Here is a 15586-nt window from a genome sequence, read left to right on the forward strand (position 1 = left end):
CTGTGAGCGTGTTACGTGTGTGTGTGTCTGTGAGCGTATTACGTGTGTGTGTGTGTGTGTCTGTGAGCGTGTTTTGTGTGTGTGTGTGTGTGTGTCTGTGAGCGTGTTTTGTGTGTGTGTGTGTGTGTGTGTGTGTGTGTCTGTGAGCGTGTTTTGTGTGTTTCATGTGTCTGTGAGCGTGTTTTGTGTGTGTGTGTGTGCCTGTGAGCATATTTCATATGTGTGTGTGTGTGTGTGTGTGTTTCATGTGTGTGTGTGTGTGTCTATGAGTGTGTCTTGTGTGTGTCTGTGAGCGTGTTTCGTGTGTGTCTGTGAGAGTATTTCGTGTGTCTGTGACTGTATTTCATATGTGTGTCTGTGAGTGTATTTCACATGTGTGTCTGTGAGCGTGATTCTTGTGTGTGTGTGTCTGTGAACGTATTTCATGTGTGTGTGTCTGTGAGCGTGTTCTGTGTGTGTGTGTGTGTGTGTGTGAGCTTGTTTGTGTGTGTCTGTGAGCGTGTTCTGTGTGTGTGTGTGTATCTGTGAGCGTGTTTCGTGTCTGTCTGTGAGCGTGTTTCATGTGTGTCTGTGAGCGTGTTTCATGTGTGAAACATGTGCGTGTTTCGTGTGTGTCTCTGAGTGTGTTTTGTGTGTGTGTGTGTGTGTCTGTGTGTGTGTGAGTGTGTTTCGTTTGTGTGTGTGTCTGTGAACGTGTTTCGTATGTGTGTGTGTGTGTCTGTGAGCGTGTTTCGTGTGTGTCTGTGAGCGTGTTCCGTTTGTGTGTGTGTCTGTGAGCGTGTTTTGTGTGTGTCTGTGAGCGTATTACGTGTGTGTGTGTCTGTGAGCGTATTACGTGTGTGTGTGTATGTGTGTGTGTGTGTGAGCGTGTTTCGTGTGTGTCTCTGAGTGTGTTTTGTGTGTGTGTGTGTCTGTGAGCGTGTTTCGTGCGTATGTGTGTGTGAGCATGTTTCGTGTGTGTGTCTGTGAGTGTGTTTCGTGTTTTGTGTGTGTCTGTGAGTGTGTTTCGTGTGTGTGTGTGTGTGTCTGTGAGCGTGTTTAGTGTGTGTGTGTCTGTGTGTGTGAGCGTGTTTCGTGTGTGTCTCTGAGTGTGTTTTGTGTGTGTGTGTCTGTGAGCGTGTTTCGTGTGTGTGTGTGTTTCTCTGTAGGTGATGGCTTTGTTATGAAAGTTTTGGGAATCGCTTCCTTTTAGGTGGTTGTAGAATTTAACGGCTCTTTTCTGGATTTTGATAATTAGCGGGTATCGGCCTAATTCTGCTCTGCATGCATTAATTGGTGTTTTACGTTGTACACAGAGGATATTTTTGCAGAATTCTGCATGCAGAGTCACAATTTTGTGTTCGTCCCATTTTGTGAATTCTTGGTAGGTGAGCAGATCCCAGACCTTACAACCATAAAGGGCAATGGGTTCTATAACTGATTCAAGTATTTTTTGCCAGATCCTGATTGATATGTTGAATTTTATGTTCCATTTGATGGCATAGAAGGCCCTTCTTGCCTTGTCTCTCAGATCGTTCACAGCTTTGTGGAAGTTACCTGTGCACCTGATGTTTAGAATTTGTATTTGTTGTCCTGGCAAAATGACCTTTTTGGAACACCATTATTTTTGTCTTACTGAGACTTACTGTCAGGGTCCAGGTCTGACAGAATCTGTGCAGACGATCTAAGTGCTGCTGTAGGCCCTCCTTGGTTGAGGACAGAAGCACCAGATCATCAGCAAACAGTAGACATTTGACTTCAGATTCTAGTAGGGTGAGGCCGGGTGCTGGAGACTGTTCTAGTGCCCTCGCAAATTTGTTGATATATATGTTGAAGAGGGTGGGGCTTAAGCTGCATCCCTGTCTCACCCCACGGCCCTGTGGAAAGAATTGTGTGTTTTTTTGCCCATTTTAACCGCACACTTGTTGTTTGTGTACATGGATTTTATAATGTTGTATGTTTTTCCCCCAACACCACTTTCCATCAATTTGTATAGCAGACCCTCATGCCAAACTGAGTCAAAAGCTTTTTTGAAATCAACAAATCATGAGAAGACTTTGCCTTTGTTTTGGTTTGTTTGTTTGTCAATTAGGGTGTGCAGGGTGAATACGTGGTCTGTCGTACGGTAATTTGGTAACAAGACAATTTGACATTTGCTCAGTACATTGTTTTCACTGAGGAAATGAACTAGTCTGCTGTTAAGGATAATGCAGAGGATTTTCCCAAGGTTGCTGTTGACGCATATCCCACAGTAGTTATTGGGGTCAAATTTGGGGTGATCAGTCCTTGGTTCCAAATATTGGGTAAGATGCCAGAGCTGAGGATGATGTTAAAGAGTTTAAGTATAGCCAATTGGAATTTGTGGTCTGTATATTCTATAATTTCATTTTGGATACCATCAACACCACAGGCTGTTTTGGGTTGGAGGGTTTGTATTTTGTCCTGTAGTTCATTTAATGTAATTAGAGAATCCAGTTGGTTCTGGTAGTCTTTAATAGTTGATTCTAAGGTTTGTTTTTGATCATGTATATGTTTTTGCTGTTTGTTCTTTGTTATAGGGTCAACAAGATTGGAGAAGTGGTTTACCCATACATCTCTGTTTTGGATAGATAACTCTTCGTGTTGTTGTTTGTTTAGAGTTTTCCAATTTTCCCAGATGTGGTTAGATTCTATGGATTTTTCAATTACATTGATCTGACTTCTGACGTGCTGTTCCTTCTTTTTCCATAATGTATTTCTGTATTGTTTTAGTGATTCACCATAGTGAAGGTGTAGGCTCAGGTTTTCTGGGTCTCTATGTTTTTGATTAGATAGGTTTCTCAATTTCTTTCTTAGGTTTTTGCATTTTTCATCAAACATTGTTGGTCATTATCTTAGGTTGTCTGCTTGACATTTTTATATGTGATAGGGAAGTTGAGAGGTCAAATATACTGTTTAGGTTTTCTACTGCCAAGTTTACACCTTCACAATTACAGTGGAACGTTTTATCCAGGAAGTTGTGTAAGAGGGATTGAATTTGTTGTTGCCTAATAGTTTTTTGGTAGATTTCCACCCTATTTTCCTTCCATCTACAGCATTTCTTAATATTATTCAGTTCCTTTGGCTTTGATGACTCATGATTGAGTATTGCTCTGTTCCAGTAGACTGTGATTTTGCTATGATCTGATAGGGGTGAAAGTGAACGCTCTAAGAGACTCTGGGTTGAGGTTAGTGAAAAAGTAGTCTACAGTACTGCTGACAAGAGATGAGCTATAGGTGTACCTACCATAGGAGTCCCCTCGAAGATTAACTAGTTGATTAACTATGTACATACCCAGCGTCCAACTGAGCTGCAGGAGCTGTGACCCGTTTATGTTGGTTATGTTGTTGTAGTTGTGTCTAGGGGGGCATATGGGGGGAGTGAATGCTGTCACCCCCAGGTAGGTGTTTGTCCCCCTGTGTGCTGAGAGTGTCAGGTTCTTGTCCAGTTCTGGCATTTAGGTCTCCACAGACTAGTACATGTCCCTGGGCCTGGAAATGGTTGATCGCCCCCTCCAGGATGGAGAAGCTGTCATCGTTAAGTATAGGAATTATATTGGGGGGATATAGGTAGCACACATGAGGACATGTTTCTCTGTTGAGATCATTTCCTTATTCATTGATAGCCAAATGTAAAATGTTCCTGTTTTAACTAATTTAATAGAGTGGGTTAGGTCTGCTCTATACCAAATGAGCATACCCCCTGAGACTCTCCCCTGTTTCACACCTGGTAGTTTGGTGGATGGGACTACCAGCTCTCTGTAACCTAGAGGGCAACCAGTGGGTCCTTCTCCTCTATACCATGTTTCTTGTAGGATGACAATGTCTTTCTCTCGCTCTCTCTCTCCCTCTTCCTCTCCCCCCCCCCCATCTTTCTCTGTCTCTCTCTTCCTCTCTCTCCTCTCCCCTCCCCCCATCTCTCTCTCTCTCTCTCTCTCTCTCTCTCTCTCTCTCTCTCTCTCTCTCTCTCTTCCTCTCTCTCTCTTCCTCTCTCTCTCTTCCTCTCTCTCTCTCTCCCCTCTCCCCATCTCTCTCTTCTCTCTCCCCATCTCTCTCTCCCCTCTCCCCATCTCTCTCTCCCCTCTCCCCATCTCTCTCTTCCTCTCTCTCTCTCTCTTCTCCCCATCTGTGTGTGTGTGTGTGTGTGTGTGTGGGAGGGAGGGAAACCCCACTTGAGTCAACAAATACGAGAAAGCTGATTTTGCCAGGAAACCCCTGTCTTGTCTTACTGAGTTCACACCACAGAACAGGGCTTTAGAAAACTGTGCTGTGTGTGTACAATGTTTCTTGTAGGACGACAATGTCTTTCTCTCTCTCTCCTCTCCTCCCCCATCTATCTCCTCCCCCCATCTTTCTTTCTCTCTCTCTCTTCCTCTCCTCCCCCATCTATCTCCTCCCCCAATCTTTCTCTCTCTCCTCCCCCATCTCTCTCCTCCCCTCATCTCTCTCTCTCCTCCCCTCATCTCTCTCTCTCCTCCCCCATCTCTCTCTCTCCTCCCCCCATCTCTCTCTCTCCTCCCCATCTCTCTCTCTCTCTCTCTCTACCCCCCATCTCTCTCTCTCTCTCTACCCCCCATCTCTCTCTCAATTCAATTCAATTCAAGGGGCTTTATTGGCATGGGAAACATGTGTTAACATTGCCAAAGCAAGTGAGGTAGGTAATATACAAAAGTCAAATAAACAATAAAAATGAACAGTAAACATTACACATACAGAAGTTTCAAAACAATAAAGACATTACAAATGTCATATTATATATATGCAGTGTTGTAACAATGTACAAATGGTTAAAGCACACAAGTTAAAATAAATAAACATAAATATGGGTTGTATTTACAGTGGTGTTTGTTCTTCACTGGTTGCCCTTTTCTTGTGGCAACAGGTCACAAATCTTGCTGCTGTGATGGCACACTGTGGAATTTCACCCAGTAGATATGGGAGTTTATCAAAATTGGATTTGTTTTCGAATTCTTTGTGGATCTGTGTAATCTGAGGGAAATATGTCTCTCTAATATGGTCATACATTGGGCAGGAGGTTAGGAAGTGCAGCTCAGTTTCCACCTCATTTTGTGGGCAGTGTGCACATAGCCTGTCTTCTCTTGAGAGCCATGTCTGCCTACGGCGGCCTTTCTCAATAGCAAGGCTATGCTCACTGAGTCTGTACATAGTCAAAGCTTTCCTTAAGTTTGGGTCAGTCACAGTGGTCAGGTATTCTGCCACTGTGTACTCTCTGTTTAGGGCCAAATAGCATTCTAGTTTGCTCTGTTTTTTTGTTAATTCTTTCCAATGTGTCAAGTAATTATCTCTCTCTCTCTACCCCCATCTCTCTCTCTCTACCCCCATCTCTCTCTCTCTCTCTACCCCCATCTCTCTCTCTCTCTCTACCCCCCATCTCTCTCTCTCTCTCTACCCCCATCTCTCTCTCTCTACCCCCATCTCTCTCTCTCTCTCTACCCCCATCTCTCTCTCTCTCTCTACCCCCATCTCTTTCTCTCTCTCTCTACCCCTCATCTCTCTCTCTCTCTACCCCCCACCTCTCTCTCTCATAGCCCTTTAATCCCTCCCTCCCTCCCTCTCCATCCATCCTTCTGTCTTTAGTAGATAGTAAGTAGGGGACTAACAATAGTGTGGAATAGGGCTCTTCTATCCATGTACATTGAATACATGACGGTGAACACTGGGATGAAGTGTGTCTGCGTTCCAAATGGAACCCTATTCGCTATATAGTGTCCTACTGTATGAGCCCTAGTCAAAAGAAGTGGGGACAGTCAGCATTCTTCCCTAGTTTGGGTGTTCTTCCTCTAGTCTGTTCTGTCCTCCACATGATTCATCTCACACACTCCCCCCTTCAATTCTCTGTTGCCTTCCCTCCCTCAGCTTTCTTTTCACAGTCCCCCTCTTCCCTCAAACAGTCCCCTCTTCCCTCAAACAGTCCCCTCTTCCCTCAAACAGTCCCCTCTTCCCTCAAACAGTCCCCTCTTCCCTCAAACAGTCCCCCCATCTTCCTGACTTCTCTATTCACACACACACACACACACACACACACACACACACACACACACACACACACACACACACACACACACACACACACACACACACACACACACACACACACACACACACACACACTTTCCTCCATCCCTTTCTTCACTCACTCTCTATCTTCCTGACTCGTCTTTTCTTCTCTCCTTCCCCCCTCTTAGAAACAGCAGGGTGTCCCCCTCTTGGCTCTAAGTAACCCTCCTCTCTCTCCCCCCTACACCCCCACCTCTCCTGTCCTCTCTCTCCCCCCTCAACACTACTCCCCACCTCATATAACTGCCTTTTCACAGAGCAGAGCTCCACAGTCCCTAACCACCAGATAATACAGCTAGAACAACTGCAGTAGACAGCAGTTCCCTAAACAGACAGCTAGAGGAGTAACCCAACACAACACAGACATGACCTCAGCCTGGTCGTCACTAGTTACCACAGCCACAAAGTCATAAATCCCGCCCATTTCTACAATTTCTGATTTTAAACCTAAACTCAATCCTAACCTTAACCACATTGCTAACCTTATGCCTAACCTTAAATTAAGACCAAAAAGCACATTTTTGTTTTCATGAATTTTTATGATATAGCCAATTTGGACTTTGTGGCTGTGGTAACTAGTGAAAACCCCTCAGTCTGTGTAACAACCAGATTAATACTCTGGGATAACAGGAAGAAGCACTGACATGTTTGTGGCACTGTTATTAGTGTAAACCAATACTGTGACCAGTAAGTATAACCAGCCAATCACCTCTTCACATACCAGAAAGTAGAATCAGCCAATCTCTCACCGCTTTACAGTATGGCCCAATGACCATTACATGCCAGGAAGTATAGCCAGCCTATCACCTCTTTACATACTGCAACCAGGAAGTAGAACCAGCCAATCGCCTCTCAATTTACTGCAACCAGAAAGAAGAATCAGCCAATCATGACTCACCTCTCTACAGTGCTGTGGCCCTCCCAAGGCTCCTGCTGTGGCCTGTTGCATCGCTGCCATCTGCTGCATCCTCTGCTGCAATAAATGGGCGTGGTTCGCTGCTACAGATGCTGCTGTTCCGGCAGCACCCCCATGCTGCATTCCCCGATAACCTGCCATGGGGTTGGGGGGTCCCTGTCCAGGGGGTCCCCCTCCCCCCATCTTCTGTTGCTGTCCTCCATGGTGGTCCGGGTTGGGGTCAAAGTGGCGAAGGGGTTTGGTGTTAGTGAAGGAGTATGGGGGTTCTTGGTGGGGTACACTGCCTGGTTTGGACATGGACGGGTGTTGTCCTAGCTGGGCGTTAGTCTGTAGCTGCTGTGTGTTCGACTGTTGTTGTTGTTGTTGCATTAGTAGCTTGAGGCTGCTGGGTTGACCTGCAGTCATGGCTTTGTAGAGCTGGCTAGACATATTGTTGTTGGGTCCTGACCCGTTCTGGGTGCTGTATGGATGTGGATGTTGGGTTTGGGTTTGGTTCTGGGGTTGAGGTTGAGGCTGGGGTTGAAGCAACGGACTAACATGGGGCTTGTCCGTCCTGTAGGGGGGCGAGGGCCTTGTGGCGCCCGATGTCGGTGCAACTCCGCTGGGCATGTAGTTGGCCTGGGACCCCTGGATGTTGGATGAAGTGCTGGATGTGGTGGTCGTTCCTCCAGGTAGCAGGGTACTCTGTGGGCTGAAGGGGGGTTGGGCGATAGCCGGACTGCCTAGCTTCTCTGGGTGGTAGGGTGGTGAAGGACCAGCGGATGGGAGACTCAGTGATCCCTGTGGGCTCTGGATGCTTCCAGCCGGGCTGAATGGTTGCTGGTGGAGCGGGGAGGAGTTGGGGAGGTTGGGCAGTTTCTGGCCGCCCCAGGGTGAGCCTTGCTGGGATAGAGGAGGGATAGAGGCCTGGGTCTGGTTCTGGGACTGGTTCTGCTGGATAGGGGTGTTAGAGGAAAGGTGTTTGTTGGAGTTGGACGCCATTTGCTGGAGCTGTTGGGCTCGCGATACTTCGTGCCACGTGGAACCGGGTCGAGACGAAAGGGCGGCTGAGAGCATTGGAGAACGAGCTTGATTCTGCGACGAAGAGGAGTGATGAGGAGAGGCCGATAGGGGTGAGGGGACTGGTTTGGAGGGGTGGGGGATGGAGTAGGGAGCTCCAGCCGGACTCGGGCCTATTTGGGGAGACCCGGCCTGGGGAAAGCCTGGGGAACGGGTGAGGTGGCTCTCCAGGTGAGAGGTGGGTCTCTGGGGGGAGCGTTTGGGCGAGTGTGGGTGGATATACCCCGGCCCATGCCCTTGATTCTGATTCTGCTCCTCTTTATTCCCCAATATCTTGTCAAGATCCAACTCCGTCAACAACGGATCCGGGTTCTTAGTCAGTTCATCCAGAATATCTTGCAGCTCCTGCTCAACCGATGGGGCCGACGAGGAGCTTCCATTGGGGTGAAAATGTCCTCCACCAACACCCGCAGACCCTGGACTCGCCTTAGGGGGCATTGAGTAAGGCGACCCCAGCCCGGAGTTACCATTCCCCAGCCTGTTACCTTCCAGTGACCCCTGACTTCCAGGACCTCCATGACCTCCAGAACTCTGTCCTCCAGAGTAAGGACTCTGCTGGAAGCTGCTACCCATGGCGAGGGTCACATCCTCCAGGCAGAGTCGCTTGGCGGGCACCCCAGGACCCTGGGTCATGGAGGTACCGTAGGAGGTACCGTTCAGACCCAGACCTGAACCAGGGCCCAGACCGGGGCCGTTACCGGGCCCTTGGCCCTGCCGCAAACCTCCCTGGTAGGCCCCCTCGGTCGCAGTCAGCCTCCTCTTCAGTGATCCAGACAGCTGGAGGGAGAAGAGAGAAGGTGAGTAACACATAGAATTACCAAACAGAATGACAACCAGCACCTTCAGACACCACCAAACAGAATGACTATCAGCACCATCAGACACCATCAAACAGAATGACTACCAGCACTATCAGACACCACCAAACAGAATGACTATCAGCACCATCAGACACCACCAAACAGAATGACTACCAGCACCATCAGACACTATCAAACAGAATGACTACCAGCACCATCAGACACCACCAAACAGAATGACTATCAGCACCATCAGACACCACCAAACAGAATGACTATCAGCACCATCAGACACCACCAAACAGAATGACTATCAGCACCATCAGACACCACTAAACAGAATGACTATCAGCACCTTCAGACACCACCAAACATAATGACTATCAGCACCATCAGACACCACCAAACAGAATGACTATCAGCACCATCAGACACCACCAAACATAATGACTATCAGCACCATCAGACACCACCAAACAGAATGACTACCAGCACCATCAGACACTATCAAACAGAATGACTACCAGCACCATCAGACACCATCAAACATAATGACTACCAGCACCATCAGACACTATCAAACAGAATTACTATCAGCACCATCAGACACCACCAAACAGAATGACTATCAGCACCATCAGACACTATCAAACAGAATGACTATCAGCACCATCAGACACCACCAAACAGAATGACTACCAGCACCATCAGACACTATCAAACAGAATGACTACCAGCACCATCAGACACCACCAAACAGAATGACTATCAGCACCATCAGACACTATCAAACAGAATGACTACCAGCACCATCAGACACCACCAAACAGAATGACTATCAGCACCATCAGACACCACCAAACAGAATGACAATCAGCACCATCAGACACCACCAAACATAATGACTACCAGCACCATCAGACACCACCAAACATAATGACTATCAGCACCATCAGACACCACCAAACAGAATGACTACCAGCACCATCAGACACTATCAAACATAATGACTACCAGCACAATCAGACACCACCAAACAGAATGACTACCAGCACCATCAGACACCACCAAACAGAATGACTATCAGCACCATCAGACACCACCAAACAGAATGACTATCAGCACCATCAGACACTATCAAACAGAATGACTATCAGCACCATCAGACACCACCAAACAGAATGACTACCAGCACCATCAGACACTATCAAACAGAATGACTACCAGCACCATCAGACACCACCAAACAGAATGACTATCAGCACCATCAGACACTATCAAACAGAATGACTACCAGCACCATCAGACACCACCAAACAGAATGACTATCAGCACCATCAGACACCACCAAACAGAATGACAATCAGCACCATCAGACACCACCAAACATAATGACTACCAGCACCATCAGACACCACCAAACATAATGACTATCAGCACCATCAGACACCACCAAACAGAATGACTACCAGCACCATCAGACACTATCAAACATAATGACTACCAGCACCATCAGACACCACCAAACAGAATGACTACCAGCACCATCAGACACCACCAAACAGAATGACTATCAGCACCATCAGACACCACCAAACATACTGACTACCAGCACCATCAGACACCACCAAACAGAATGACTATCAGCACCATCAGACACCACCAAACAGAATGACTACCAGCACCATCAGACACCACCAAACAGAATGACTATCAGCACCATCAGACACCACCAAACATACTGACTACCAGCACCATCAGACACCACCAAACAGAATGACTATCAGCACCATCAGACACCACCAAACAGAATGACTACCAGCACCATCAGACACCACCAAACAGAATGACTATCAGCACCATCAGACACCACCAAACATACTGACTACCAGCACCATCAGACACTACCAAACAGAATGACTGTTACAAGAGAGTACCAGCACCATCAGACACTATCAAACAGAATGACTGTTACAAGAGAGTACCAGCACAGTGAGACACTCGATGACAAACACATTATATAAACTCATGTGGTCTTAATTATTAAAGTCTATAGAAGATCAAAGGCATAAAATTAATTATTTCTATTGTCGACAGTGTAGCTTTCTATTGTCGATAAAACGTTCTATTGTCGACATTATAGCTTTCTATTGTCGACATTATAGCTTTATATTGTTGATAAAGATTTCTATTGTCGACATTATAGCTTTCTATTGTCAACATTGTAGCTTTCTATTGTCGACATTGTAGCTTTCTATTGTCAACATTATAGCTTTCTATTGTCGATAAAGCTTTCTATTGTCAACATTGTAGCTTTCTATTGTCAACTTTGTAGCTTGCTATTATCAATAAAGCGTTCTATTGTCAACATTGTAGCTTTCTATTATCAATAAAGTGTTCTATTGTCAACATTGTAGCTTTCTATTGTGAACATTGTAGCTTTCTATTGTCAACATTGTAGATTTCTATTGTTGACATTGTAGCTTTCTATTGTCAACATTGTAGCTTTCTATCGTCAACATTGTAGCTTTCTATTGTCAACATTGTAGATTTCTATTGTTGACATTGTAGCATTCTATTGTTGACATGGTAGCTTTCTATTGTCGATAAAGCTTTCTATTGTCGACATAGTAGCTTTCTATTGTCAATAAAGCTTTCTATTGTCGACATAGTAGCTTTCTATTGTCGATAAAATGTTCTATTATCAACATTGTAGCTTTCTATTGTCATTAAAACTTTATTGTCAAAATTGTAGCTTTCTATTGTCGACATTGTAGCTTTCTATTGTTGATAAAACGTTCTATTGTCAACATTGTAGCTTTCTATTGTCGACATTGTAGCTTTCTATTGTCGACATTGTAGCTTTCTATTGTCAACATTGTAGCTTTCTATTGTCAATAAAGCTTTCTATTGTCAACATTGTAGCTTTCTATTGTCGACATTGTAGCTTTCTATTGTCGACATTGTAGCTTTCTATTGTCAACATTATAGCTTTCTATTGTCAACATTGTAGCTTTCTATTGTCAATAAAGCTTTCTATTGTCAACATTGTAGCTTTCTATTGTCAATAAAGCTTTCTATTGTCAACATTGTAGCTTTCTATTGTCAACATTGTAGCTTTCTATTGTCAACATTATAGCTTTCTATTGTCAACATTGTAGCTTTCTATTGTCGACATTGTAGCTTTCTATTGTCGACATTGTAGCTTTCTATTGTCGACATTGTAGCGTTCTGTTGTCAACGTTGTAGTTTTCTATTGTCGATAAAGCTTTCTATTGTCGACAAGGTAGCTTTCTGTTGTCGATAAAGCTTTCTATTGTCAACATTGTAGCTTTCTATTGTCAACATTGTAGCTTTCTATTGTCGATAAAGCTTTCTATTGTCGACAAGGTAGATTTCTATTGTCGATAAAACGTTATATTATCAACATTGTAGCTTTCTATTGTCGACATTGTATCTTTCTATTGTCAACATTGTAGCTTTCTGTTGTCGATAAAGCTTTCTATTGTCAACATTGTAGCTTTCTATTGTCAACATTGTAGCTTTCTATTGTCGATAAAGCTTTCTATTGTCGACAAGGTAGCTTTCTATTGTCGATAAAACGTTATATTATCAACATTGTAGCTTTCTATTGTCGATAAAACTTATTGTCAAAATTGTAGCTTTCTATTGTCGACATTGTAGCGTTCTATTGTCGACATTGTAGCGTTCTATTGTCGACATTGTAGCTTTCTATTGTCGACATTATAGCTTTCTATTGTCAACATTGTAGCTTTCTATTGTCAATAAAGCTTTCTATTGTCAACTTTGTAGCTTTCTATTATCAATAAAGCGTTCTATTGTCAACATTGTAGCTTTCTATTATCAATAAAGTGTTCTATTGTCAACATTGTAGCTTTCTATTGTCAATAAAGCTTTCTATTGTCAACATTGTCGTTTTCTATTGTCGACATTGTAGATTTCTATTTTCAATAAAATGTTCTATTGTCAACATTGTAGCTTCCTATTGTCGATAAAGCTTTCTGTTGTCAACATTGTACCTTTCTATAGTCTCAACAGATGATACAGTCTATCATGGTCTTCCCACTTGGTGTCTGGCAGATCTATAGCGATCTCAGGGCTCTGGTATATAGCTAACCCACCAGTCACCAATGTGCACGCACGCACGCACGCACGCACGCACGCACGCACGCACGCACACACACACACACACACACACACACACACACACACACACACACACACACACACACACTGCTGTCTTATTAGTGTTTATGTTCTTTCATCCCTGCAGCTGCATCCACACTGGTGCCAGAAGTGGGATCCGTAGGCTCTTTTGTGTGTGTGTGCAAATGTGTGTGTGTGTTGGTGCCAGGAGTGGGATAAGAAGGATCACTGACTGAGAAGCCTGTTTCTATTACCACAGACGGGTCAATGTCATCCCCCCCTCACCCCAAGAGCCCCAGGAGCAACCCGAGAAGGATTAAGACACCCCCTAACCCCATCCCCAAAATCTCTGGAACCCCCTGTAAACTTCAAACTCTAAAGCCCCTCATTGGGATTCTATTCTATTCAAAGAGAGATGCAGAGGTACAGGATGCTTTCATCTAATTCCATAGTTAGATAACAGTCTTTTAGTTGTGGTGGCTTGAACTTTGAAGTAAGATGCTTTGTTTTCATGACATGGGTTCTAGAATGTAGTCAGAAGGGATCCAAGTGTTCTGGAGCATTCTAAGATTGCATTGCATTCTTCTGATGTTTGCAGTGATCATCAACATTCCTAAAGAACTCTTCAGCCAAAAGACTAATGAAGGTTGAATCACTGGATGACGCCAAAGAAGAGAAATGGAGAGACAGAGATAGAAAGATAGAGAGATAGAGAGACAGAGATAGAAAGATAGAGAGATAGAGAGACAGAGTGAGAGAGGGCATTTCTCCTTTGACAAAATAATTCATCTACCTGACAGGTGTGGCATATTAAGAAGCATGACCTATACATGATCATTATATATATCCAACTGTATATATATATATATATATATATCTATATATGTATATGCACATATATATACACTACCATTCAAAAGTTTGGGGTCACTTAGACATTTTTTGTCCATAGAAAGAGGAGTGGGAGGCCTCGGTGCACAACTGAGCAAGAGGACAATTACATTAGAGTGTCTAGTTTGAGAAACAGACGCCTCACAAGTCCTCAACTGTCAGCTTCATTAAATGTACCCGCAAAACATCAGTCTCAACGTCAACAGTGAAGAGGCAACTCCGGAATGCTGTCCTTCTAGGCAGAGTTGCAAAATAAAAGCCATATCTCAGACTGGCCAATAAAAATAAAAGATGGGCAAAAGAACACAGACACTGGACATACAATATAATCCCACTTAGTATTTTCATATGTATACAACAACAATACTGTGGGAACAATACAATGTATGCAATAGTACAGTACTTTATGTATAAACTATTCAATTAACCCATTTCATCCAAAACACACCATTTATATTTGCCTCTCTCTCTCCATCTTTCCCTCCATCTCTCCCTCTCTGGGGAACTCACTCTCGAGGGGCAGATGATGGAGGAGAGGAGAGATGGAGAGAGAGAGAGAGATGGAGGAGAGGAGAGATGGAGAGAGAGAGGGAGAGATGGAGAAGAGGAGAGATGGAGAGAGAGAGAGATGGAGGAGAGGAGAGATGGAGAGAGAGAGGGAGAGATGGAGAAGAGGAGAGATGGAGAGAGAGAGGGAGAGATGGAGGAGAGGAAAGATGGTGAGAGAGAGGGAGAGATGGAGGAGAGGAGAGATGGAGAGAGAGAGGGAGAGATGGAGGAGAGGAAAGATGGAGAGCGTGGGGGGAAAAGGAGGGGAGTTTTCTAATTCGGTAGCAATCAGGTTTGTACCATTATGACTGACATCTGTCAACACAGAGAGAGAAAGAGAGAGAGAGACAAAGAAATAGACAGAAAGAAAGAGACATACAGCGAGGAAAGAGTGATGGAAAAAGAGAAAGATGGAGAGAGAAGGAGAAATAGATAAAAAGAGAGAAATAAAGAGAGAAGGAGAGAGGTGGAGAGAGAGAGGGATAGATAGAGAGAGCGAGACAGCTCTGACATAAACAACTCTGTCACCAAGGCAACATCAGCATGTGTGTTCGTGCCCTCAAATCCCCACTGCCGCCTGTTCGCTCCACAGGGAGTTACGGAGTTACATTGTCACCCCCCACACTGCCTGTCATCCTCTATGTCAACACCACACGTATACACCTTATCGTCATGCCAACAATGTGTTATCGCCACGCCAACATCACCCTATCTTGCTATTTGATGATGAGACGTTTGGAGACCCCCAGTTTGATGATATCATCAATTACATCATAGGTGATGATGTCACAAAGTGATGACAACGATAAAAGGAATTCCACAGAGATGAGCCAGCTGGTCACTGGTCACACAGAAAACACTTCCTCTGATGACTTAGTCACTCTTTAGTAGACATGAAGAATAGCTACAGAACACAGGAGCTGGACTGGACCAAGATATAGGGAAGATTTCAAGTATCTGGGTTCTCCCCATGGAAAGACCTGGGGTTGAGTTAGGCTGTCTCTGGGTTCTCCCCATGGAGAGACCTGGGGTTGAGTTAGGCTGTCTCTGGGTTCTCCCCATGGAAAGACCTGGGGTTGAGTTAGGCTGTCTCTGGGTTCTCCCCATGGAAAGACCTGGGGTTGAGTTC

General features: G+C 44.7%; 1 protein-coding gene across 2 annotated transcripts in view; it reads right to left on the reverse strand.

Annotated features, from left to right (window-relative positions):
* Positions 1 to 15586, reverse strand: part of LOC139561920 (mastermind-like domain-containing protein 1) — a 184439-nt gene that overhangs the window by 38844 nt on the left and 130009 nt on the right. For both annotated transcript variants that reach the window (XM_071379353.1, XM_071379352.1), the window contains exon 2: positions 6974 to 8827. In XM_071379353.1, coding sequence (XP_071235454.1) covers positions 6974 to 8827 — 1854 coding nt within the window. The remainder of the gene's footprint in view (positions 1 to 6973; positions 8828 to 15586) is intronic.

This window comes from Salvelinus alpinus, chromosome 31, assembly GCF_045679555.1.
Source record: "Salvelinus alpinus chromosome 31, SLU_Salpinus.1, whole genome shotgun sequence".
In the NCBI taxonomy this organism is placed as follows: domain Eukaryota; kingdom Metazoa; phylum Chordata; class Actinopteri; order Salmoniformes; family Salmonidae; genus Salvelinus; species Salvelinus alpinus.